Source organism: Hippopotamus amphibius, chromosome 2 (genome assembly GCF_030028045.1).
Source record: "Hippopotamus amphibius kiboko isolate mHipAmp2 chromosome 2, mHipAmp2.hap2, whole genome shotgun sequence".
Lineage (NCBI taxonomy): Eukaryota > Metazoa > Chordata > Mammalia > Artiodactyla > Hippopotamidae > Hippopotamus > Hippopotamus amphibius.
This window is the reverse complement of record NC_080187.1, coordinates 83,529,995-83,557,716: the sequence shown is the minus strand read 5'-3', so window position 1 is coordinate 83,557,716 and position 27,722 is coordinate 83,529,995. Positions and strand designations below refer to the sequence as shown.

Below are 27,722 nucleotides of genomic sequence, written 5' to 3'. Positions count from 1 at the left end.
CTCGGCAATGTACATGTGCTGGAAAACCGCCTGCAAGGAGGACTTGGATGACTTTGTACAAAAATTCTTGGGCCTGAACATCCAAACTGTAGATCATATTGAGGCTAACAAAGTTACAAAGGAGAAAGTTACTTAATTTCATAGAAACAATTTTTTGACCTTGGTTACTGAGTAAAGACATGAGGAAATAATGCATTCACTGAAAGGCAAAACTAAAACAATAAGAATAAACGGTGATCTTATGCTAGAATTGCTAACAAATTGGATCATGTTAAAGAAAGTAAAAAGGTATACTTGGGTGCGGGTTAGTGGAATCAGGACAGACTCAGGGTTTCAGTGCCAAGATGTTGTCTCCATCAGAGAAAATTCAGTTGGTGCATTCTTAGGTACTTCTGGTTTATTTCTATCCAGATGGATTTGCAACTGATTTGCCTCTTTTCCACGCACAGTGCTTTATAACATCCCTCCATCTTTCATAGTGTGAACTTATCAGATGACCTAACAGGGAACTACACATCACTCTCCAGGCAGCCATCAACACACAGAAAATCTGAGGAGAATCACTTGAGCCAAGGAGCCCGTGTTACGTGTGCCATGTCCCATCCTTGGTACGCTGCCAACCCAAGCCCAGGAATACTGGCCACAAGGGCTAATCAGCCAAATGCAGGGACTGAGAGTAGATTTAAGTCAATGGAAGTAAAGGCACAACGTTAAGTCCTTTGCCTCAGGATGCTAAGGAGCTCTACAGTGTTTCCTACAATTCCCTGGTAAGAATCGCCTAGAGAACTCGCTACACCTACAGCTTTTTAGCCACAGCCCCCAGAGTCTGGGTCAGGAAGCCTGGGGTAGAGATGGACTCCAGAAATCTATATCCCTAATACGTCCCTGACTAGCATCAGGGACCCCTGGGAAACAGAATCCTGATAGCTGAAGTGCCAGAAGGTTGTTACTGGGATTGCAGCCCCCAAACCTGGCTGCACGTTAGCAACTTTTAACGATCGGGATTTGTGGCCCCTGTTCTAGGCTTACGGAATCAAAATCGCTGGCAGTGGGAACCAGGACTTTAATTTTTACACTCCTACCCTGGCTGCACATTAGCATAATCTAGCACTTGAAATGACTGATATCTAAGGCTTTGTCCAAAAAAAAAAAAAAAAAAAAATTGACTCAGAGCCTCTGGAAGAGGAATAGCTAGTAAACACTCCCCAGGTGATGCTGATAAAACCAGACCGCAGCTCAGCATATGGGAACCACAGAGGTAGATGGTGTAGGAGGATGCTGACGTCACTGGGTTTTCATCTTTATTCAAGAAACCAGAGCAACAAGGAGCAACTGCACACCGACTTGGTGGCAGACACCGCAGGGCTGGTTCCTCTGTTCTGTCAATGCCCCAGACTGCTCCCTGTGCATTGCTTTAAGTTGAACTATTCATTCAGGGCTATCCTTTAAAAAGCTTGTGAAACTCAGAGCAGATTAAGAGGTTTGCCATCAGCAATGGGAATGAGAAGGCTGGGAGCCCAGAAAGGCCGTTCCGTCTGTCTGCCAGTTACGGATTTCCATATCGCTTCAAACAAGTCCTAACCACATGATGACAGTGCTGCTCAGGAGTGAAGAGGCTCTATCCCAGCAGAGTGGAAAGGAAATTCTGTAGTCACCACAGCTACATTTTCACACGCTTCTCAGGAGAGTGGCTGGCATGTGGTAGGTACTCAATAAATATCTGTTGAATGACTGACTGAATTTCCATCACCACAGCTCAAACCTTAAGTAACCTTTCAAGATGGTTCACTGTGGATTTTTCTCCAGTTTCTGAACAAAGCCACTACCACAGTCATTATCACAAAGAATGATACCATGAACAACTGGAACTAGCAGCAAAATTGCTTTAACTTTTCATGTGGGGTGGACAAACTCTACTTAGATATCTAAGTAGAAGTTTATTTCCTTAAACTGCCAGAAGGATGGGGATTACAACACTGGCACCTCCCCACTGTGGTGGGCACAATAATGGCTCCCCAAAGATGACCACATCTTAATCCCTAAAACCTGTGGATATATTACCTTAAATGGTAAGGGGCAGGTATGATTATGGATTAGTTAAGAAACTTGAGATGGGGAATTTATCCTGGACTTTCTGGGTGGTCCAAAGGTAATTACAAGAGTTCATAAAAGACGGAAGAAGGAGGCAGAAGGTCAAAGTCAGGAAGATATTATAAGAAGCTACACTGCTGACGTTGAAGATGGAGGAAGGGACCATGAGCAGAGGAGTGCAGGCAGCGTTGGGAAGCTGGAGAAGGCAAGGAAATTGATTCTCCCTGGGGCCTCCGTAAGGAATGCAGCCCTGCAGTGAAACACATTAGCCTAGTGAAACCCACTGCAGACTTCTGACCTTCAGAACTGTAAGATAATAAGTTTGTGTTGTTTTAAGCCACTAAATGTGTGGTAATTTGTTATAGCAGCCATAGAAAATTAACATGTCGCATAATATTTAAGGGAAAAAAGAATACAGGGAATACTAGTGACTAACGTGGCATTTCTTTGCATTTCAGCATAGCAGAGGGCTATATTGGGGTCCTCTACAGAGTGATGTGGCCGAACACATCCCATCAACACTGTGGTATAGCTTTTATGAGTACAATGGTGAACTAAGAGTTATGGATATGCTCACTATCAATCAAATCACAGGATTGTAAGGTAACAGTAGCCATTTCTACATGGTGTACATGTCTGCTTTTAAAAACAAAAGAAGTGGGACTTCCCTGGAAGTCCAGTGGTTAAGACTTCACCTTCCAATGCAGGAGATGCGGGCTTGATCCCTGGTCAGGGAGCTAAGATCCCACATGCCTCTCGGCCAAAAAAACCCAAAACATAAAAAAACCCCAAAAAACCAGAAGCAATATTGTAACAAATTCAATAAAGACTTAAAAAAGGTTCACATTAAAAAAAAATCTTAAAAAAAAAAAAAAGGATGCTATCATCCTAAGGTCTCTGTGGCAACTGAGCAGAATGTCTGTCTAACCAAGGTCACAACCTGGACTTTACTCCAGATGAAATGGCCAATATTACTGAGAGGATGGTCTCCCATCCAAACATCCTTCACCAAAATCATAAGCCACAGTTGCCTAAAGATGGCAATGATGGTAACGCTATACAATAACCCCCCTTCAGAAGATGTTATGAAGTCATGTTTGAAAGGGTATGCTGTCTCCCTGTCCTTCTAAGACCCGGGACTCATTCATGGCATGGCTGTGTAAGACTGGGAGGTTTGTAGCCATACAAGGGGACAAACTAAACGGGCTCATAAATGGGTTGAACCTATGACCTCAGCTTCACCAACATTATCTCTAGTAACCAAGCTCATCAAGGGGAAACGTCTTCAACTCAGTTTTATGTGACCTCTCTCTGAGGCCAGAGAGAAACATGAAAACTGTGACGTATTACCTCTGCCTCCTTTTCCCTTCCATAGGCTGAAAAGAGCTAGAAAGGCAGCAGTCATTTATGCAGCTAATTGTCCTGCAAGAATGTGTGTGTGAGGATGGCCAATGACCATGGCTATTTGAGTAGTGGGCATACCACAACAGGTGGACAAGTAGGCTAAAGACACTTGAGGCTGAACTGTTATTTCATCTCACAGATGAGAAAACCAAGGGTCAGGGAAGGTTAAGCGTTTAGGGCTAGGAGCGGCAGCTCTGGGATTCAAAACCAAGACTTTCTCACTCCAATGTCTGTGATTTTTGTCATCATAATACACTACCTTTAAAAGGTAGCAGATATAAGAGAATTTTGGAGAAAGAGGCAGCTGAGAAGGACAGTGTAGCAACCCCATCGCAAGCCAAGAGGTTGATTTACAGCCATTCATTCAATGTTTTTTGAGTATTTGTTCTATCTGTACCAGGAATCATACCCGTGCAACTTGGAACCACTAAAACATCAAAGGATATCAGGTCGCAGGACCCAGAGGCAGAGTAGAGAGCAGCAAAATTCCAGAACATCCTCCAACAGTGAGAGAACCTGCTGACTGGGCGGCTCCAGCAACGAGTGGGGAAAGGTTGTCAACCCCCAGGAGGCAGCAGCGGCAGGCAGAGTGACTCAGCAGGTGGCAGTGAAGAGGTGGCAGCTTGAGCAAAGGCGTCAGATATCCTGTGTGGGAAAATACCATAACCTCAACATGTAATAGCCGCTGGGAACAGGGCCAGCGACCCAATATGTTGTATGTTGCCTATATTGTAGAAAGGTCTGACCATCTACCAGCCTAGTCACCTATTCAGATGATAGGCTAATTCGGGGGAAGCGATGGAGGAGTGAGGGATGGCCCAGAGACCACCTGAACCACCACGGCTCTTCAGCAACACTGAAAATGCCCTTTATGCCCTGGATCCTGAGGGTCTGCTCCTACCACGAGGGAGATGCTCTTCTGTTACCACAAAGAACCCAACTGCTTTTTATCATATACATGCCTAAGTGATAGAAACAGAAATCTGAGGGTAAATTTTCAGTTCTGCATGTCCCAAAGTGCATTCCTTGGAAACTGTAGGACCTACCACCCATCCTGGTTTGCCAAAGACAGCCCCATTTACTCATGCTGTCCTGGGGTAATTACTAATAGTGTCCCATTTCCTTCACAAAAATGTTCCAGTTTGGACAATACGTTAAATGGTCACCTAACCCAGAAAACCATTTCTTGGGATATTAACAGCTGTGCTGTCCTCCTGTGAACCTGCAGCATCCCAACCTATGCTGTAAACCTTGAAGAATGAAATACAGTATAAAAATTATGTTGATGAAGGAATTTCAAAGCAAAACATCTATTATCATCTTGTGTAACTACTGTTGTATTACATACAATTTGAAAAATACTGTGTTCAAGTTAAGTTTGGTGGTTGTTGGCAGAATATATGGCTTCCCAGAGATTTAATAGAGTAGTGTGTCATGAATTTCCAAGAGGGTCAGATCCTGGGCAGTTTTCCCAAACTTACTTAAACACAAAACCTTTTTTCATACAATGTAAAAAGAGGTCAGTGTTTTACAAAATACTCCCACATTTTCACTCAACAAATATGGGTGCCTGGTTTGTCCCAGAATTGTTCTAGGTCCTGGAGTCAGCAGTATAACAAGACAAAGCCTTTGTCCTCATCAGGCTTACATTCTAGTGGGGGAGACAGGCAATAAACCGGTAAACAAATCAGTACTGTGATGTGGAAAACGACCCATCCCCTGAGTGATGGATATGCAAAATAAAGCCCACCAACAGTCACCCATTCTGAGGTATACTCATGAAGCAATGTCTTCAGACCCTAGTTGGCAATGATCCACGTCTGTCGAAAGCCATGAATCGATGGGCACCTTGTTTCCTGAGAAGTTTCCCTTAACAAGTCTCCCCCTTTGAACTGAGTGTACTTCATTTGTCATTAATATATATGTGACTTTGGGGGAGTCCATCTGCCTTTGGCTTTTGTTTGTGGACTAGATTCATAACATGTGCCTTTAATACTCTTTCCTGTCCTATCTAGACTAAGGTGCTATTTAAAACAGCATCACTTTCCAAAGAAATGCGTATAGTTGCCTAGCACCCAGGGAACAAATCAGAACAAATGGAGAGTTATTACATTCTATGCCATATATCCCACCCCCTAGGGATGAGGGACAAGGAGGTGTTTAAAAAAAAAAAATCACACATGCACACACACACAAAAACCTTCTATCCTTTGTTTGATTCTGTGCAGAACACAGACTCATATTTAAATGAATAAGCCAAGTTAAAACTTTCCCTCCTGGAACAAAGCAAAAGGAAAGCCTCTTTATGTTGCAGGGGCTATAGATGCCACAGGCTGAGCCCGTCCCAAAGCTTCCCTCCACTGCTCAAACACTAAGCCATCTTGCTGCATTTAGCACTTCTCACCAGACCACCCACCCAGACGCGGATACACAAACCACATGTGTGAGGAATGCTGTTCGGCTAGGAAATCAGTATCAGTATTTCAACCTTATTACTTGCACAGACGGCCCTTTTAGTGCGACTCATTTGTTTTATCTTTTCAATAGCTTTGATTATTTTCTTTTAATGGCCTGGATGTATCCTTTTCTACCCTTTTGAAACTTCAGAGCTCTGCGGTGGGGGCCCGCATGTGCTGGGAGACGTGATTAGGAGGGAAACGGAGCAAATTGCTTTGCCTTTACTCACCACCGTCTCCTCACTCCCTGTGGCCACCTATTCCGTGCAGATGGCCCAGTGCCTCGAGTTATTATCAACGTGGACTCAAGAAGCCTTCCCATTCAGGCGGCAGATTGTTTTTGTTGTCGTTTGACAGCTCTAGCGCCCAGTTATAATTACTAGAGTGTTTTTTCATTTGTGCCACGTATGTCTCTCTCTAGCGCTTGGGAGCCACATTGGTGCCCCTTCTCTAATTAAGGGGAAATTAAGACCAAGACGCTAAGCCGACAGCCTAGGGCAAGTTAACAACCTCTGGAAAAGACTGGAAATGCTTCTAAAAGGAAGGGGCCACATAAACAGGAAGGTGTGGATACTATTACTGGGTAGAGAAAGCAGAAGCATTGAAATGGGCTCAGGCTTTTCTATTTGGGTGGTATGCCGGGCAAGGAAACCCATAAAATACCCTTAGCTGCTCCACTAATCAGAACAAACAAGTCCATTAGTTTTGGACACTACATCCCTGAATTCCCAAGCAGAGAGGTCTTGGCGTCAGGCCTCGGTTGAGCTGCCATCTCTCTCCAGGACCCCTTGCATATCCAAGTGGGAACACAGTTCTGAGAGACTGGGAGACGGTGAAACAAATGTATTGGGGGAAACTGGGGCTCGGCGCTTTTCCCGTGTGAGAGCACCTGGGGACAACATCCTGGTTGTCTTCACGGGCCCAGGATGCCCTCCCTGACTTTCTCCATGCTGGAGGAAATGCAAGGCTGTTATTTTAAAATAAACGAATGAATATCTACGCTTTAACAAGGGAAGAGATTAGTCCAATTCAAGCATGGTCATTAGAAAGCTTAACTGTCAGCCGAGCCCATCTGGGACTGGTGCTTCCACACCTAAAATCAGTTGCTAGTTGATAAGATACAAGGCAGTCCACTATCATCCCCTCATGGCTTGTCGCCTGAAGATAAGGTGAGTTTCTCAAATTTGATGTCTCTTACTCTTAAAGAGCATTACACAGAGCATTACATCCAATTCCTTGGTTCCTTGCCAAACTGAAAGTATTCTATTCTCTTTGTTGAAGTAGTTTTTCTCCTTCCTGTCTAATCAACGTAGCATTCCTTGCCCCTGGAGTAAATGCAAGGCCTTTGTTTAGTTTATGAGCAAAACCTCCCAGAGAAACAGGGGGAAAAAGAAAAAAATACTATGCATAAGTAACTTGGTTTATTCTAAGAATGCACCCTACCCATTTCTTGCCCAATCTCTACAGAGCTTAAAAAATGTACTGGTTTCAGGACACAGAAAATGGTGCTAGACCCTGGGGACTCAAAGATGAATGGGGCATGAACTGTGTCCTCAGCTGGTTCTGATCTCGCCATTCTGTCTTCCTTAAGACCAGCATCACTTCTTGAGAAAGCCTGGGGGCTCCCTGCGTGCAAAGGGAAACCAAACTTTGGTCCAATGACTCTTAACAAATCAGTAAGACTGTACATTGTAAAGAAAACGGAGCCACAACAGATTCAATATGAATTTAAGTAAAACACCTATTTCTGTCCATCTGTACTTACATTTCAACATGGGTTTTAGAGATGGGAAATACATCTTACGAATGCCTTGTAGTTCACATAACAGCATCTACACACACATACACAGTGTATCTTTCAACATAACTACACATACACACTCCATTAAAAAAAGATACTGACAGATTTATAAAACGTACTGGCCTTGCACTGTTAATCTCAAGAATACAATTTGCTTAATTTATTTTTGCACCACATGGTAGCTCCGGCCACCGTTAAGATCTGTCAGCGTTTCCATCATAACTCTGTTTTCAGAATACTGGAGTACAAGCGCTGAAATACATATTTACAATTTACAGACAGCGGTGGCTTTGTCTTCCTTTGACGTCTTCAATGCATCTTTACAAGGGATATTCGGGGATGGCAGTGCCTACACGATAGAAAATGCATCATATAAAACAAAAGAGGTCAAAAGATGTAGACTCCCAGCCCAAGACTAAACCACGGGAATTGAGTCCTCAGCATTCACTGCAGCTGTAGTAGTCTGTACATCATACTCACAGCTCTAGAGCAACAGTCCAAAGCAAGATTATAAGACGTGCGTACATATGGAGGTACACAGCATCCGTACACAAAAACGCTAAGGGGGGAAAGTAACGAGCAGACAGCAAACTCCTCCAGGGCTGAGCACCTCCACAGTGAGAACGATGAATGCACACCACCCAACACCAACACTGACCACGTCCAACACTGAACATTCAACTCTATTACCTAGGGAGAGTTAACACATTTAAGAATAAAGTCTCTCTTAAACAAGTATGTCAACTTGTTAACGTGCGGGGCCTGAAACAGTATGTGGGATGGTATGCAGGCCCACACTGTCTATTTTAATGAGTAGCTGGGTCTGTAAAAGTTATCAGCAGAAACATTTTTGGTGGAAGAAAGTTTTTAGTGGAAGAGAACCAATTTTATTGGCTCTTTCCACAAAAAGGTGGGTAACTATTCAGATTAGAGAGATGTGCTTTGCAATTTAAAATTGTTTAGGACACTCTCCTAGGACTTTTTTCTTCTAGAGTTTTTGTTTCCTGATCTTAAGTTTTTATGTTCTCCCCAAGTCTGACACAATATGCAAGCACATATAGACATATCTATTTGTCTACATAGAGAGGTGGATTATGGTGAAGAAACAAAATAGCTGCAAGCATTTTTGTTGCTAACATGTCTGTTACATGCTAACGTAGAAGCATCCCCTCTCATACATATCCTGCTGCAAAACCAGAGGGAAAAGCTAATTGATAAGGGGGAAAAGTTCTGTGCGTAAGTTTTTTTCCCCTCAAATTACTGGGGAAAAATTTAAAGAAAGTTTATCATACTCTGGCTGGCTTAAACCATATTCACACTCACCCAATTAATTTTATTTGAAACATCTATTTATATATATACACGAAAGAAATTAAACCCTGCCATTTTCCCTTTGTGCTTAAAAAAACCAAAGCCACTGCTAGAATACACACATGCCAAAAATATTTTAACAGGTTTCAAAGGTGAGTGTACATAAACGTGGCAGAACTGAGTGGGTTACTTTAAGTAGAACTATATGAATTTAGTTGAAAGGGGATTTATTATTTCTGCGTTTAAAAATCAGATGAGAGCAAGAATTCAACTTCTAAAAAATCAACGACTCTTATTCTATTGGAATTTCATGGAAAACTCATTTTGCTGTCTCCATGAATAACAGAAGGGTAAGTTTTCCTGAATTTTATCAATTTACAGACGATATTTTGAAGACGTTTACTTTATTACCTAAATTTTAGGTCTAAAGTTTATCACTGTAATAGCTTCCCTTCCTGCTGCCCTTTTTCTCTGGTTACTTATGTTAAACCAGTTTCTTGGTTAGTAACTTAGGGAACAAAAAAATCTTTACATTGCCAAATCATAATTTTGGTCACACAATTTAGATACAAAAATAAAAATGGCCCAAACTACATATATACATTTCTAGTTAAACTACATAGATTTTAGGTAAACCACATACATTTCTGGCTTAATTAGAATATGTGATCAGCATTTAGAAATTTTTATAAAGATTTTTAAATGTTGCAAACAATTCAATATAAGCATTGCCCGCCCCTTTCACCTGTAAAGTTAAAAAAGAAACAAAACACAACGAAAACAATTCATCAGTCACCTAATGTCCAAAATGACTCAGAAAGTTTTTCTGTAATTAAACACTGAGAAGTGGACTACAGAACAAATGCTTTGAGGACGGTCATGCCAATCATTAAGAGTCACAACATTATTGAAAAAGTACACTTGTCCTCAGGGAGGACACTTCTGAGAACTAATTTACAAGGAGCATGGCTGTATTATAATTTTTTTAAAGGAAAAAATAGTGTCTTTGGATAGAAAGAAACAATGTAAAAAAAAATCCCCTTTTTAAAATGCAGAAATAACTCCATTATCAATCTGCATTTACATTCCTGCCCAAAAGAATGGGTCTGGAAAGACCATTTTCTGTACAGACACTAGTTAATCTCTGTATGAAAAGACAGCATCTGGCACGGGAATAAACAAGGGAGATACTGGTCTATGAGCACACATAGAGATTTTCTTAAGGCTGATCCAGTGAACGAACCTTTGGATCCAGAAGTATTTCTTCGTTTCTTTTCTTTTCGGTTGAATTCCTGGCAAAAACTTGGAAGATGAGCTGTTCTCATTTTGCATTTCTCCACTCATGGAGAGGATGGAATAATGACACTAAAAGTACTTTGGTTTTGGTTTTGTTTTTTTTTTTTCTTTTAAAAATAATTTGCTTTCTTTTGCATGCCACAGGACAGATTTCTAGTTTCAAAACAGGGTACATCAAGAACAAAAATATCCCCCCCCCAACCATCTTTATTTTCACCAATACAAGAAATCCTTCTGGAGACATAAGCAAGTGACTAAACAGGTATCGAACCACTGAATCTACAGGTTAATACATAATCTGTTATGGCAGAATAACCAAGAATTTTACCCAAAGAAAGACTTTAATTTTTCAAATATAAAAGTCTAAGAGGATCATATGTGAACAAACAAAAATCTCTTATTCCAGGTTTTACGGTAAAGAGGGGTAACACACTGGCAGCTGAAGAAAGCTGAAACTCTTAATAAATAGATCCAAATTAAGAATTTCTACACCATTTCTTTAGAAAACAGAAGCAGAATTCCTTTCTTAAACATGATGATCCTGTGGGATGCATTCACTTCCAATTTATCTAATATCCTAACAATGAAACAGACACAAGGATGTTGATGACAGCTCAACAATGTTGGATGCAGGACGCTTACAGGTACACATTTGTTTAAAAGTCCTACAGGTTTATTGACTAAGGCTAGACAGCAAGTCATATGATCCTATTTGGTGCGTTTTCTACCATGGTCCAAGGTCATTATATGGATACAGCCAAGGACTGGGCCCCAACTTTCAGGAAAAAGACCACAAAGAAGAAAATCAGGGTGGTGTTTGGTCCCCCCAGTTGATCATTTGTGTCCTGGAACTGGAAAAACAAGGTGGAAAATACAGACTGCAACGAGTTAAGGGACTTGGAAAAAGTTGGCGGAGAGCGGCATGGTATACAAGTAAGGTCACTGGGCTTGGGATGGCAAGGGCGCTGCATTGAAAGAGCATCCACGGGACCAAGTACTTAGAATGTCTTGTGGTGTCATTCCCTCAACGACTCTAGAATATCTGTATGCGATAATAAATAGATCAGTTATGTAATAAGGCAGTGTGTTGAATATGCATTCGTCCTGTGGAATGAACCACCACAGAGAGAGATACATGATACCATACACATTCTTTAAGTTTTCTCGTGTTGTGTTTGATCTGTTTGTTTTCAAGGCTATCCAGGCTAACTCTTCCCGGGGATTTCCTTGGAGAGAAGAGTGGTCCGCTGAGGCTGGTTTGCTTAACCTCTCCTTTATCAAGAGATGATGACTGGCTTTAAAGAAAAATAAAGCTGAAGGTTGTTTGCTTTTTATTTTTTCCCTTTTGGTTGCATCATTCTGAGTGTTTTCATATAAACAAACAAGAAAAAAAAAATCACAACCAAAAAAAAAAAAAAAAAAAAAAAAACCCATAGTTTTTGATGCATCCAGTTGTTGTATCCTCAGGATGTTCCAGATGTTTCCAGGTAACTCTGTAGTTTACGGACTGTGGTTTTGTCCAGCGAGCAAAGGTCAAAATCAAATGTTGTGTTTGTGATATGAAAGTGTCCAGTTTCTTCTATAAGGTTCACAATCTAGAGGAGTAAAGAAGAGAAAGTTTAGGCCACAGGCAATAGACATCAAAAGGCAAAAGAGAGAGAGGGAGTCAAATATGGAACCAAGTGATTAATATTCTCATTTATAGCAAGAAGGTCCTATATTATTAATGGCAGCAAACTACTTCTTAGCCAATTTGGTAGGTCAGAGGAATTTTTTTTGAATTTCTCAATGACAGTAGATAACTGGTTCTCATTCATAGTCTCTAAACTGATTTCTACTTCTGAGTCATCAACAGACTGTTTCACTGTAGGGATGGGAATGAGAATGGGTAGTTAGTGGGAGATACAATTTCAAGACCCCTTTAAAAAACAGTTACTGACTCAATGGGCAGTGACTGTATTTAACAGATGAAAGGAAATTCCATCCTAGAAATAATAGAACGCCTTATAAAAAAATATACACACGCACACACACATATATAATGATCATTTTTCTTTCTGATTACATTACTGTTGAACGTTTAGAAAATGCAAGAACCCGCAAAGAAAAAACCAGAAACCACCTACATTCTCACCTCCCTGAAGATCATGGGTAGTGACTAGAAAGGGGCTCAAGGAAGCCTTCTGGGGTGCTGGAACTGTTTTGTTGCTGGATTTGGGTGCTGGTTGCAAAAGATGCATTTACTTTGTTAAATTCATCTAGCTGTGCATTTTGTTATGCTTTGACAACAATTAAATAAAAATCTATATTCATTCCATTAGTCATGTTCAGTTGAAGCCCTTGAGCATTTGGGGGTGATAAGTATTATCTAGAGAAAGAAAGGATGCCTTTGTCTCCCCATTTGGGAATAGTTGTACCTCATTTCTTGAATTGGCTCCAACTTCCAGAAATGTGACAAATAAAAGTGGTGACAGAGGCACTGTTGGTCTTGCCTGGCTTTCAGGAGGATGCTTCTAAGGTTTCAGCATTAACAGTGATGTTGGTTATGAGTCTGAAAGAATCTTTTATCGTGTTACATATCTTTCTATTCCTATTTTACTAATAATTTTATCAGAAATAGATGCTGTGTCTGAGTAGTGTGGGCTTTAGGTATGTTTGTTGTGAGTAAATTGGGAGGGAGGGGGGTTAATTTTAGTAAGCTCTTTGAGGGAGGGAGGAAAATCCACATCAAGATGAAAGAAAAAATATGTGCACAGAGAAACCAACTGGCGAACCATTTCGCTTATTTTTATCTGTTACTCCTTTTCTATCACTTGCTTCTGTTCTCTTTAGTTCAGTCATCTTAAAAGGAATAGTTTTAATTATTCAGTCTATTATTTATTCAATGAAGTTTTAGGTTACCTAATTTCGTGTTGAAAACAGCAGAATGGAAACTTTTGACCTCTTCTTACAATTAGTTTTCTTTAGAAAAACAGTAAATTTGCGGACCACTCACTATGGGTCAGTGGCTCTCAATAGAAAACGTGCTCCCCATGCCTGACATATTCGACTGCCACAGAAACATAAAAGACATTGTGAACCTCAATCCAATTAACTGCACAACTCCAGACTGAGCTGTTATTGCCTTTTTCAACCTCTGGAACTATTTTTTTTACAGATATAACTACGGGTTTAATAACAAAACCAGTCACTCCCATTGCAAAATCATGACGAACACGGCGAACTGCCTACCTAATATCCATCTATCCCTTCTTCTTCACTAGCAGAAGCTTGATTTTCTGGGAGTGGCAATATGCCCAGCTGAAAGACCTGCCTCCCAGACCTACTTGCAGCATTGGGCAGACACTGCTATATATAGTTTGTCAGAAGTCACTGGGCTTTTAGGGAAATTTTCAAAAGGGTATGGACAACGGGCATGTGGCTTTCACCCTCTGCCCTCTTCCTGTCTGGAATGAAGATGCAATCCTGGAAGTGCAACGGCTGTCTTCCCCTCAAGTAGATGAATGCGAATGTGAAAGATGGCAGAGCAGGAAGGCAAAGAGTCTATGTCCTCGGTAGCATCTTTTAAGCCACCACACCGACCATGAATCACTTACCTCCAGGCCTACTAATAGATGGGGTGGTGGGGAAGGAGGGATGCAGGGGTGGAGAGGGAACCTTACTTGTTTAAACCACTGGACTCAGCATTCTATTACATGCGTCAAGAGATTATCAGAAAGGGTGTTCCCAATAATGGTTAAAGTATGACATTCACATAAGAATTTAGCAAGTTAGAGCTTATTATGAACACTAAACGATCTAAAATGAACCCTCATTTGCTTTATTAGTTAATAGTTACAGAGCTTTGGGTAAGTCACCCACACACATCTACACATAAACACGCACACACAGCTATGTCCACAAACACAAGCCTTTCAAGGCAATCAAATAGTATACATTTAACACTGATTGAATTAAGAGTACTTTTCGGAGTAAATTATCTTTTTTGCCACATTGTGTAGAAATACTATAGACCAAGTGAAAATGTGTAAACTTCAGTATGGAAACAAACAGCCTCTTCAGAGAGCTCTTTCAGTATAGAAACAAATAGCCTTTCAACTTATTCAATGGAGGCAAATGACAGTTATTCCAGAGTGTGACTCCTCTCCTCAACTAGCTGGGCAGGAGGTAAATGACCAAGCATTCAGAACAGAGGATCCTACATTTGGCATATCAAATTCCGACTCTGCTCATTATTTGAATGGCGTTGGATAGGACATTATAACCCCTGGGCCTATTTCCTCATCTGTAAAATGGGGACAATGCCACCTGTTCTACCTATCATACAATGTTGTTCAGAGGATCAAATAATACACGGAGCATGAGCTTCTTCATAAACTGCAAACTGCTACACAGATGAGGGCGACATGATTATGATTACCACGTAAACATAAACTTATCCTTAATTATCTGGGAGGTAACTATACAGCACATGAATTTTCAGACCCAGTGCTTTTTCCTCTGCCTCTCATTGACTGTTAGCTATTTCATTAGCACTAAAACAAATGAAGCAGGGAAAATGCCAGAAGCTAAAACTCAGAAAAGACCTCCTCGAAATTAAAAAAAAAATTATACTAAAAGTTTGCAGGAGGAGGGGAAGAAAACAGAGAACAGCAGCTGAAGTAAAGCAGTTGAAATGACAAACTAAAACGACAATGTGGGGGTAAAGAAGTACAGCCCTACGTTTTCCCTTGAAAGTGACAGGTAGCTCACCCCTTCAAGAAAGTAAATTTCTGAGACTCAATATAGCTGCTCACTAATTACTTAACAATAAGTAGAAAACAGAATAATAAAAATACCCTCTAGAAAAGGCCACTTGGTTGTAAAGCTTTTGCCTATCAGGACATTCAGCCCTGTCCTCTCACGTGCATTGTACTATCTTGCAGGTTCCCGGGCTTTACTCACAGCCCTCCTGCCTCCTCCACAACCAGCACGCCCCACCCCGCCTGCAGCCACAAACACACAAAGAAATGAAGGGGATCTGATCAATCTCACTAAATGAGCCCTGCATTTTTATGGGAGCTTATAAGAATGCGTCAAGGTGGAGGCAGATACAGCCTTAAAGCAGTAGCGGTGGCAACAGATGGGGTGTTCACGACTACTTGCCAATGGGAACAGCATTAATGATTTGAATTACTAGAGCGTGAACCTACACCCTCAATTAAGTAAAGACTTCATAAAGAAAAATAAATGTGGGTTCCTTCTCAGCAATCCTGATAGTTAGAACATCAGAAACACAGCATTAACATGCTTTATTGCAATGACACAAGCCACAAAGCCTAAAACCGCCACCCCTGCTGGTCCCTGAAGGATGCCAGGCTGCTGTCTATAGGAATCCCTGCTCTGGTGATGCACTGTGGCTCTACCTTGGTGTCATTACCCTGCATCGTACTGCAATGATGAATCCAACTCCAAAATAACAATAATAATAAAACACAGAGTGACCGCAGATAAGGAAAGCAGGCAAGGGTGCATGGTATGTTATAGGCAGTGGAAAAAGAAGAGTATGTAAACTGCTTAACTCATTCTTCAGATGATGGTTGTTGTGAAAACATTTGTGACGGATTATTTCCTGCCACGTCAGCTTTGGAGGGGGTGCCCTGCAGGCTTTTTTTTTTTTTTTTTTAAATAGGGTAAGGTCCACTTGTTAAGTCTGTGGCTCCTTCCCCCAACCCTGGTTATAAAAGTCATAGAAAGCATTAAAAGGTAGATGCATTGTAGTCTCATTATAGTTTTTTATATTTTTTATGTTGGAAAAAAAAAAAAAAGAGGTTTCTTTCCACCCGAAGCATCCTCTTTGCTGAGTGGGAAGTAATGAACAAGCTTTGCTTTCAACTGCTTCTGTCTGGAGGGGAGTCAGGTCTGGAGTAAGTTAGGTCTTCCTGCAGAATGGCCCCAGCTGTGGACGGGGAAGTCCTGTTTACCATGTGACAATGTGTGCCCTATCCTGGGTTAAAAGGCAGGCCATCAGGCTCCAATCTACAAGGGATTCTAAAATATGTCAGGCGATTCTCCAGGATGAGAAAAGCACTTTCAGCAAAACACTTCTCAGGGAGAGTTCTCCATGTTGTTCGAACACTCTGATATACCATTTATTCCCCATCTCCCTGAAGAAAATTCTAAGAGTATAATAGCTGTTACCTAAATTGCTCAATCATCCTCTAAGGAGCCCCTGGTTTTCCTCAGAGGTTTTTTTTTTTTTTTTTTTTTTCCCTTCCCCTCCCAAGGAGGACACAAATCCAGACTCAGAGCTGGAACTGCAAGGAAGTTTAGAAATGTTCAATCTCCCTTTCCAAATAAATGTGGAACATGTGGTTTAAAGAAGAACCAAATTATTAGTCAGTCCGAGGTCCTGACATCTCTGGTTTTGTGTCTACTGTACTATATGTTTACCTTATGGAAAAGGGCCTTTAGAAGACAGGCCCTCTTGATCCAGTGCTTTCTGTTCATTATTCTAGATGCTGGTGCCAGCACGGCATGTCCCCAGAGTGAAACAAAGATATTAACCACTTTTTGTGAGCCAAATAAAAGTGTCAGGCCCGATTTTCTGACAGGATGCATTTAATAGGAAAAGATCTGGGATGGGATCCTGGGCTCACCAGAAATCCTGTCTCAGGTGCTGAGGTCTGCGTGGCAGAGAATACGTAGACTCTGTGGAATGCAGTCCACAAGATGAGCAGCGCTCAAGACGGAGAATAACATTAGTGCTCAATATTGCTATGTTTTACAATAGGAATTAATTAAGCAGTAAAGCGTGACAGGACATGCATCATGGTATCATAATCACAAGCCTCAGCTGCATTACGAGGCAAAAGGCCAAAGACTGAGAGCTTTCAACCGGCCTGGGAATGCAATTAGGGTGAAACGCGGTGGGCCCTGGAGTGCCTTTATGCCAGGTTAAAAATTCATAGATATCACTCTCTCCCTCTAGAACACTAAAATAATCCACTTCGATGGAATTCTCCAGTAAGCCACCTTCCCTCACAATTCTTTGAAAGGTCAAAATAAAGGACAATATGAAACTGGGGATGCCAATGATACCCTAAGGTAAGACCCTGCCCGGAAGCCTAGTATCCTCGACTCACTGGTTGGTTTTCCTTGTGAAGGGGTCTCAATCCTGCCCAAACATCTGTCTCGATCTCCTGTGAGACGCACTATTTGGGCCCAGCTTGTACTTTAGCAGCTTTATTAGACAACTGCTCCACAGTGGTTCAGAGCTGGTGTTTGCAAAAGGAGAGGAAAATCAGCGAATAGATTTGCCATCATCATTCAGGCAATTAGCCCCAAATAATTGGTAAGTGGCAGGCTGAACAATTTTCAGTTGTACAGAAGGAAGCTGAAGAAAAATGCTATCAAATACTAGAATATGTCTTAGGGTAAGCTACTGAAATCCTGCTCCCTGGCCTATTATACACTTAGGTAGAAATGCAACTTACCCTCAATTAAGAATTATAGGTTTGTACTCTTTTTCAAATCTGAAACTCTAGAAGGGTTAAAAAGCTTATCAGACCAATCAGGGAACTTGGAAAGCTTGAGAGTGTGTATTTATAGATTTACGCAAAAATGTACACAGAATATAAATGTGACCATCAGCCATTAAACGTTAAAAAAAAAACCACACACAGCTGGGGTAGATTAAGTACTAACTTCAAGTCATTTGAAAGTAGTAAAAAAAAAAAAAAAATTCCAGCAGAGAAATAATCTACAATCCCACCTTGGAATTAAGAACACAACCTTCTCTTTGGGTATTAAAGAAAAATTATTTTATTAATGGCCACTGTTAATGCAATGGACACGTGCTGTAACTGTATGAAAACTAAAAACCACCCTTCTTATCTTCTCAAAACATCAAATTGTACCAACACGAGTTTCCCCACTCTACAAGTCTTCGACAGTTGAGTTCATAATAATAGAATGTATGTTATACAAGATAAGATAAATGAGGAAAACATTTATTTTTCTTAGAATAGCACTGGCAAAGGGTACTAAATCGAATCACAAATGTTTACAGCATTTGACTGCAGTTCTTATCACTGTTTTCCCATGAAACCAGAAGCCTGGCCCCAAAGGTTTCTGTATTCCTACCATCCCCTCCCTCAGCCCACATGACAGCATCAGACGGCTGAGGGACCAGTACATGCCAGCGTCATCACCTCCCCATGCACCCAGTTTTCATCGACCGCCGAACACCCAAAGCACACATCCGGGTAGCCTCAGAAATGAGCCCCCTCCCCAAATACTTCGCAGGTGGCACTGGCCCAGTTCTGAGAGTGTGGGGCTGGCATGGCCTCCAGGTGGTACCACACTAGACCAAGGCAAACTGGGCCTTGAGGCTTCTGGAAAGGATTGTGTTAAAAAGCATTTCTCCCATCCAAGTACTAAAAGCCGCAATGAGGTATCATCTCACACTGGTCAGAATGGCCATCATCACAAAATCTAGAGACAACAAATGTTGGAGAGGGTGTGGAAAAAAGGGACCTCTCCTGCACTGTTGGTGGGAGTGCAAGCTGGTACAGCCACTATGGAAAACAGTTTGGAGGTTCCTTAAAAAACTAAAAATAGAACTACCATATGACCCAGTAATCCCACTCCTGGGCATATACCCAGAGAAAACCATGATCCAAAAAGAAACAAGTAGCATAATGTTCACTGCAGCACTATTTACAATAGCCAGGACATGGAAACAACCTAGATGCCCATCAACAAATGAATGGATAAAGAAGATGTGGCACATATATACAATGGAATATTACTCAGCCATAAAAAGGAATGAAATTGAACTATATATCATGAGGTGGATAGACCTAGAGTCTGTCATACAGAGTGAAGTAAGCCAGAAAGAGAAAAACAAATACTGTATGCTAACACATATATATGGAATCTGAAGAAATGGTACTGATGAAACCAGTGACAGGCAAGAGTGGAGATACAGAAGTAGAGAATGGACTTGAGGACACGGGGCTGGGGTGGGGGGCAAAGGGGAAGTTGGGATGAGGTGAGAGAGTAGCATAGACATATTTACACTACCAGCTGTAAAATAGATAGCTAGTGGGAAGTGCTGTATAACAAAAGATCAACTTCATGGGAGATGCCTTGGAGGGCCAGGACGGGGAGGGTGGGGGGGAGTCATGGGAGGGAGGAGATATGGGGATATGTGTGTAGATGCAGCTGATTCACTTTGGTGTACCTCGGAGACGGGTACAGAGTGTAAAGCAAATATATTCCAATAAAGAGTTTAAAAAAAAAAAAAGCATTTCTCACCTGTTGCAGAATGTGTCTTTCCCTCAGTGTCATCAACCTTCTGTGAAGCTCTACCAGTTCATCTAGGTATGCCTGAAAGAGAACAGCATCCCCCCAAAGAGCAAGCAATTTAGGAAGCAGTTCAAAAATAAAGGAATTAACAAATACGAACATACATGCAGTAGTTGGAGGTTCCACATTCTACCTTTTACCCCAGGCTGTGTGGATGCGCTGCCCAAGGCCTTTGCAAACCAAATCTCTCTTGGCCAACTATTCACTTTTCAAGCCAGCTTTTTATTGATAAACAGGGCAATTCTTGCACTTATTTGCACTCAACAAGATTCAAGTGAGCAGGTTCACCCTCTCCCAACAATGCCTCTACAGAGAGAAGGGGAACTCAGTGAAAAATGGTGAGTTTAAGCATATTATCACAGTCTGCATTTTTTTAAAAATTCTTCTTCCATCTTAGAAGCATTTTCACTAAGAGGAAAAAGCCCAAGTTTGAATATGGAAGTATCGATGTACATTACCAGTCATGCCAGAGCAAAGTGAAAAAAAAAAAAGCCCTCCTGGTCCATCCTGGTCATATCTAACATTGCTAGTGAACAGCAAGTCACAGAACAGAAGAATGTCTTATGAAAAACAGAGGTCACTATCCACATTAGCATCTGGTTTGTCGAGCGCTCCCCTGAAAAGGCAGAGGTGCACCTCCGTATCCTCAGACTCGTGGGTCTTTGCTACCATTAATGCCCGGATGCGGCTAGTGCCATCTGCACTGAAGGCAAAAGAAAGGTTTGTGAAGCACTAGCCAGGCCCGCCCCAATCCTGCAAAGCATGTGAGGACCCAGCCCACAACAGGACACAAACCCCCAACAGCCCTTGAAGTCAGATTTCGGATGCGTGATTGCACACTTGGGGAAAGCACACTGCACTGGGATCAGATGTCCTGCTCACTTAAGTCTGTGATTCCTTAACCCTCCACCACAACTCTCTCACCTCCCAATTCCACGTGGCTGAAATCCCTTGGCAATCGTGGATAGCATAAGGCCAAGTTTAACACTGGAGATATAAACAAGACTTGGAAAATAAACTACAAAGCACTGGGAAGAAGAGCTTGTCATTTGGGGGTTTCAGGCATTTTTGATGAAGAAAATGAAAGGAGAACCAGCTAGGATGATCAAGGGGAACAAAGAGACAGAAGAGTGTCAGTGCTGCAGCGCTCACAGTCACGGCCCAGGAACCTACCTTGTCACATTCACCATTCTTTATTTGCTTATCTGATTTGCTTTGTTTTATTGGACTTTTCACTTCAAGAATCTAGGGATCAAAGAGAACACAGTTAAATTTGATTTCTAACACTTCTTAGCTAACCAGCCACCTAAACAAAGGGACTTATGTCATATAATAACATCACTTTCCAAAGAGCATTTCTCCTCCATATATTTTCTTCTCCTCTAATCTTACACTCTCTGGGAAAATAAATTACTTATATCTGAAACGCTGAGTCAGGGCAATAGAACTTTAAACAAAAAAAAAAAAAGAAGGTGACGATAAGGAAATTGATCTAAGCTTCCAAGGCTGCTTCTCTTTTGTGACAACACTCTCACACATATGTACAGCAGCTGAGTTGCTGCGGGTTACAGTTCCCTCTGGCAAGAATTTTTTTCTTCTTCATTCTGTTGTTTCAGCATGACTACCAGTGCTCGGTACACTAAGGATGATAAGACAAACACTCAAATACCCTTTTTAGTACCTGACTTTCCGATTCAAAAAGTATTCATATCCACTAAACTGAGGCAGCTTTGGAAATGAAGGTTGCCAATCAGTTACACTGGTTGCTCCCAACTTGGGATCCCCCCACTCAAGAAATAAAGAGCTAGGCTTATCTTCTGTATTTCAAGAAATGATGCGTTTCTCCATGATAAATACCAAGTGCCTCTCCTTTTATCTGAACCGATTATAGCTTAGGTTATGAACAGCAGTTTTGCATACTGTTCAGACAGTGGGGAGCTATGTTTCTAATTAATAAAAAGGGGAAACAAATTATTACTTAATAAATACAGTTGATTTATTAGAATTTTCAAAATTGAGAATTATGAGGGAAATATTTTTAAATGGCCCTTGCTTAAAATGGTTGAGAACGACTGAAATTATTGATGAGTGTCTACAAATGTATATAATCATAAAAAGCAAAGTAATTTCTTTGCATTATATCCTCATTGCCAAGTGAATTATATAACCTGAAGCTAATATTAAGGAATAAAATGCCAAATAAAGGAGACATTTAAGAAGTCTCATATTCCTACTGTTCTTCTTTTCATCAATTTCTGCTTCAACACACACGTACACACACTCAGACACACACAACACCCTCACAGTTCTGTTCAAAGAACTATCATCTTCCAAAACATAAAGAAGATTTTAAAAATGAGTCCACATTTATTGTGTAATTTCATTGGTGGAAAGATCATTGATTGGGTTCAGAAAGCCAAGTTCAGGTACAGCCCAATCATTCAACATTTCTGAACCTCAAAAAATGAGGTAAAATGAGAGAGATGAACAAGATAACGTCCAGGTTCCCATTCAGTTATAAAATTTTCTGCTGCTAATAAACATTTTACTTGTTGAGGATGACACTCTAGAAACGACCAAATACTTCTCTAAGGGTATACACTCCTTTGAGTTTAAGAAAATGTATAAGCAAGAAGTCAGCTCCTAACAGAATCCTGCCTGAGAATCGCCTTTATTTCTTCACTTTTCACATTAAGATAACCAGATGACCAACGGGACCAGGCTACCTCAAATACAATACTTCTGGCAACACAAGGAAATTACTTGATCGCAGAGGCAAAGCAACAGTTTTTAACATGCTTCACTGTAAAAGAAACCAAACACCCCGCCACATTCAGAATTTCCTTCTCTATTGTTGTTGGAAATGAGACCTCAGGGGAACACTGGAGCTGAGACCTAGGAGTAAGTAGGTCAGTAGATGGCACTCCTCGCCAACTCAGATACGGGGCTGCGCCAAGCAGAGCCGATCTGCTGCAATTTCAGGCAAGAGGAAAAAACAGTGCCTGCCTGCTTGCCTTGCGCATTAGAAACTGGAATTCTGTTCCCCTCAGAGCCCACCCCTGAACACCCTCCCTGCTATTCCATGCCCCAAATCATTGCACTCTGGGGGCCAAGTGACTGAGAACTCTCTATCTGCCATATAGACTTGTTAACTAGGTTGAAAGAGGTCCACCACCTTCTCTTCAAAGCAGAAAACAGACAGAACATTCAGGGCGCTGAAGTCCCACCCTGCACATTCCGTAAGTGCTACAGCACAGAAGGCCCAACTACATTGAAATCCTAGTTTCTTTCTTCTGAAGCTGCAGTGGCAGGAACAAAAGCCCCGGGTGTCAGTGATCCGCCTTGAGTTACTGAGTGGCTGCCCAGAGAGGGCTCAGTTAATCTTCCTGCTTTGATCTCTCCCTGCTCCAAAATAAACAGCTTTGTCAAAACCTCATTCTGAGAGCTGAGCCATGCTGAAGACAACTGTTTTATTTATGATCATTTCTTATCTTTAAGGAAACGACTCCAGAATAGAAAAGTACGGCACCTTGTCTTCCACAGGCTGATTTCAAACCAGTTTAACTGGATAGACTCTTTTATTTCATTCAACATGCCTTGCAGGCTGATAGGTGATTTATGATATTCTGAATATTAACTCGGGTCCGATGGATCGCTTCCTTCCTTTAAGGCCCCCTCACCTCCCTCCCTTGAATACTTACGGCCAAAAAGGATCTGGAATTTTGATTTTGTTTGAAATTCACATACGGAGGTTTTGAAGTTGAAAAAAAAAAGTTTGGTTAAAATGGCATAGCACTATTATTCCCTATTAAGCCAAATGGGAAGAAACAGCCAACCAGACTGCTGAGACGCACCATTTATGCACGTGGTAGTCTCTGAAAATAGAACGGTGATGAGTTGCACTTCTATCCTTAATCTGAGGATATGGCTTGAGAATCAAATTTTCAAGATTACTATTTTTCTGTATTCCTTTGTGAGGACTGACAACTCAATTATTCAGCAGATGGATTCTCTACGGATGGGTCTTTCATGTTGATCACCACTAGCAGCTCCTAAGAATACTCAGGTTAATTACTTGCTTTCTGGACATGTGGCGCGCTCTCTGTTCACTTTTTTCCAAGAGTTAGAAAATGTTTGGCTCAGTTAGCACTTTCCCTCTTCCCTAGTCCCTAGAAGATTGAGAAAAGGTAAGGAAAACACAGCTCTGCCTGGTTATCTACAGAAAAACTTGAGAGACCATTATCAACCTACAGACAAGAGAAGAGCCAAGGGATATAGAAGAAAAAAACTCAAGAGTCTCCCCATTCCACAGTCTGGCCTTCCCAGGATGTTTTCATCTATTTTATGCAAAATTTCAGATCATCTCATCATCATCACCCACACACACACCACACACTCACACACACGACTAAAAAAAACACACTCCAGTTCTAAGTCACAGGTCCAAGGAGGAAAGCACCCTGTGGCACATTTATTTCCTACCCTAAACTAGTTAAAAGTGAAAGCATATGGACCTCCTTATTATGCTTATAGGTGTATGGAGAAAGTGACAGATAACTGAGTATTCCTGACAGACTGATGATTCACATGTGTGAAGCTACATTTGTCAAATAAACATACGCCAAGGAACGAGTGGTATGCTATTTAATCGGATAAAGTGATTTTTACCCTCTTTAGATAGAGGATACCATTTGTTTTTGTTTTCATTCTGCCAGACAGGTTAGTAAAAAAGCCTGACAAAGAATTGAAACCTTTCCCTGAAAACCAAGGCTGGCTCAAGACTGCCTGTCCAGGAAGGGATCAGGGGCAGTTCCATCTGCAGGGCAAGAGGGGGGCCTGTTGGAGCTGCATTTGTTTCGCAAGCATAGTCTTAACCCTGACTGGACAAGATGCTGAAGGAAACTAATGCGGGGCACGAAAGCACACCCTGATGCCCTTCACTCCTGGCACTGCCACTGTCACTGCCCAGGAAGTATCCTAATTCTCATGTACTACCCACTGGAAGCAGAAATCAGGCCTACACAGGTTTAAACTGGAGATACAAATATGTTCACGGTATGAACACTATTCTTTTGCCAGCTCATACGGAAGCACACACTTATAAAAGAAACCCAAGTTATCCAGTTAGCCAGTCCGGGGCTCTTCCCAACTGAGTGGCAATGATGCTTACACCCACTGTCCTTACTTTCCCCTGAAATGCTTGACCTGGAGTACTGGGCAGCCACTCCAGCGGTAAAGGCTGGCTGGGCCATGGGCATGGCTGGCACTGGAGGTGGGGAACACATGGACTGCAGGGAATCAGGATAAGGAAGAAGAGTGTGCAACTCCTTGAACGGCCCGTCTGTAATGGATGATGAAGCTGGGCCTGAAGTCACATGTAGGACACAAAGAAACTGCAGCTGAACTGTAACTGGTGAGGTAAAGAACACTGATATTACTCCTACTTAATAATGGAGGCGTTAAGTTGCAGATAAACTTTATAAATGAGGAATTTTAAATTTTAAGATACTTTTGCTTATACTTAACACAAAATTTAAAATGAAAAAGCCTTCAGCTATAAAATCACAGTTTCCCCATAAAGCAAAGATCACAGATTCAAGGGCAAGGCCATTTAAAATCACAGGTAGCACACCTGTGAAACAGAATAATTTTACAAAACCACATTTATTTTCAAGTTAACATTCATACGGTAACTTGAATGAAGCAATTGTTGTAGAGGTCACGTGGAATCTCTCTAAACAAAGAAATAACATGGTAATAGAGTATCAACTCAGTATATAATGAGATTTTTGAAAAATACTTGAAAATAGTTTATTTTAGCAAGTATTTTAAATAATCATTTGTTTAACAAATGCTCTTCATCATAGCTTTCGAAGTTCTGCCTAGACCTTATCCAAATAACAATATTCTGAGTTGATTATCAAATTAATAAGCTTTCCTTTACCTTGATTTATCACAACAATGGTAATGACCATTGTTTACTCTGTATTTTATAAACTATTCCTTGCAATCCCAAGTGATAATCTTTTTTCCTGGATGAGCAGAGGTAGAGCACCTATACTAATAACCATCTCTCATCAACTGTTTGCCAAGAAGGTATGGACTCATGCCTCATGCCTAGGAAAACAAAGAACTAGGCTTTATACTAGCTCCAAAGGTCATATTCTTTCTTACTCATTAAACAGCCTACTTACAACTGAGGGGCAAAACATACAAAATTTAGGAGTAAATGGGCAACACTTTCTGTCGCCATCCCATCCTGCATTTATGCATTTATTTAATGAACCAATGGAACATACTTTTTGTGACAACAGAAGTTCTTCTGCCCTAACTATGTGTTTATTCCTAAGGCTGTAGATTCCCACTTATTCGCTATCAAGAGGGACTTTGTTTAAGGGGTAAAGCGTTTTGTGTGCTTTGTAAAAATGATCACATTTAGTTCTGCAGACTCTTGAGAAGCGCAAACCCAGCAACTTACCTGGTTGTTGTTGGTTTTTAATAAGGGTGGCGGGGGTTCGTGATGGAGGGGTGAGGAAGCAGAACTGCTTTCACTATCGCTGCCATCACTTAAGCTGACTCTGAAAAGAAACAGAGAAATCATATGCGTCATTACAGACAATGCTTGAAATATCCGAAGAATCAGGGGCAGAGAGCAAGGAATCCAAACACTAGTCACTGTGAACTTGTCTTAACTCATACAACTGCTACCACGTACTGGCGTTTACTTTGTATCTGGAACGGGGTTGAGTGTTTGATCTGCTGCTTCTCATTTAATAATCCCCATTTCACAGATGAGGAAACTGGGACTTAGAAAGGCTGGGTCTCACCTAGGGTCACAGAGGTAAGAGTGGAGATTCTAGGGTTCAAACCCAAGCAATGTGACCTGAAGCTGGTGCTCAGCCAGTACATTTTACTGGCTTCATTTATTCATTTATCTCCCCATTCCAGCTCTATCCACCTACTATCATAAGCATGTAGGTTAGCAAAATTAGACAGTTCACAGGTTACCACCTTTTCTTCCTTTCCCCCAGCCTATTTGCTACAGGTGAAAATTTTACAACTATGGCTAAAACACAGGCTGCAGGACTGGACGTAACTGCTGAGAAGAATGTGGACCACAGCCCTGCAGGACTGACAGCTCAGGGTGACATCTGAGGATGGGATGTGTAAAGCCCAGTATGATAGACCCATCACCAATCACTTGCACTGTGTAATGATGCAAAGCGGACCCTAGTTCTGACACAACAATTCACTGGAAATACACCACAGCAACATGAAGAGACAGTTTGGGATAACTGCTTTAGAAAAATATAATATCTTTCAATGATGAAAGACAATAAAAAAAACACCTCCTCCCCAATTTTTTTCCTTTTCAGAACAAAATGGAATTTTCTTTTAGCCAGAATAGGAGATATTTCTTCATTCTACTCTGCTGAATGTACTCCCTCTTTTAGAAACGTCCTACAGTGTTTGCTCCCTCTCTTTGGCTATATAGTAACCTAATATAATATTCTTGTCAGAAACAGAAAATGCTTCAGAAATCAGGATAGTTGTTCTTTCGCTCTAAATAGGCAAGCGCATTCCAGCTCTATAATATATTCAGATAGACAAGATACAAGATGGGAAATGAAAAGGATACACTGGGACATCCTTTTAGCAAAAACGGATGGAACTTGTTTTTCTTAACTAAATTACATTAATGAAGTGTTCAGTTGAAGCGCTGCTTTAAAATGCTTCTTGACTGAAGTGGAAGGCTGAGTATTTAAACTGATTAAACAGTTGAGACTTCGCAAGTGCAATGAAGATCAAATGCTCCACTGCTGGGGGCTGTGCTAATAGCACATGTCAGGAAGGGAGAAAAGCCCTTCCAACGACGTGCATCACATCAGCCAACTCACAAACGTGTATGATCGGACCCACACTGACTCAGAGGATGGGGAAGGAAGGGGGCGGGCCACAGCTCACCACAGAACATCTGGATCTTCCACGTAACAATACCTTGGAAAATTGTC

General features: G+C 41.3%; 1 protein-coding gene across 3 annotated transcripts in view; it reads right to left on the bottom strand.

Annotated features, from left to right (window-relative positions):
• Positions 1–10,467: 10,467 nt before the first annotated feature.
• MLLT3 (MLLT3 super elongation complex subunit) overlaps positions 10,468–27,722 on the bottom strand; it is a 254,166-nt gene continuing 236,911 nt past the window's right edge. For all 3 annotated transcript variants that reach the window (XM_057723974.1, XM_057723975.1, XM_057723976.1), the window contains 4 exons: positions 26,189–26,288; positions 20,884–20,955; positions 19,660–19,731; positions 10,468–11,954 (listed from right to left, as the gene is read on the bottom strand). In XM_057723974.1, the coding sequence (XP_057579957.1) occupies positions 11,823–11,954; positions 19,660–19,731; positions 20,884–20,955; positions 26,189–26,288 (376 nt within the window). In that variant the 3' untranslated portion in view covers positions 10,468–11,822. The remainder of the gene's footprint in view (positions 11,955–19,659; positions 19,732–20,883; positions 20,956–26,188; positions 26,289–27,722) is intronic.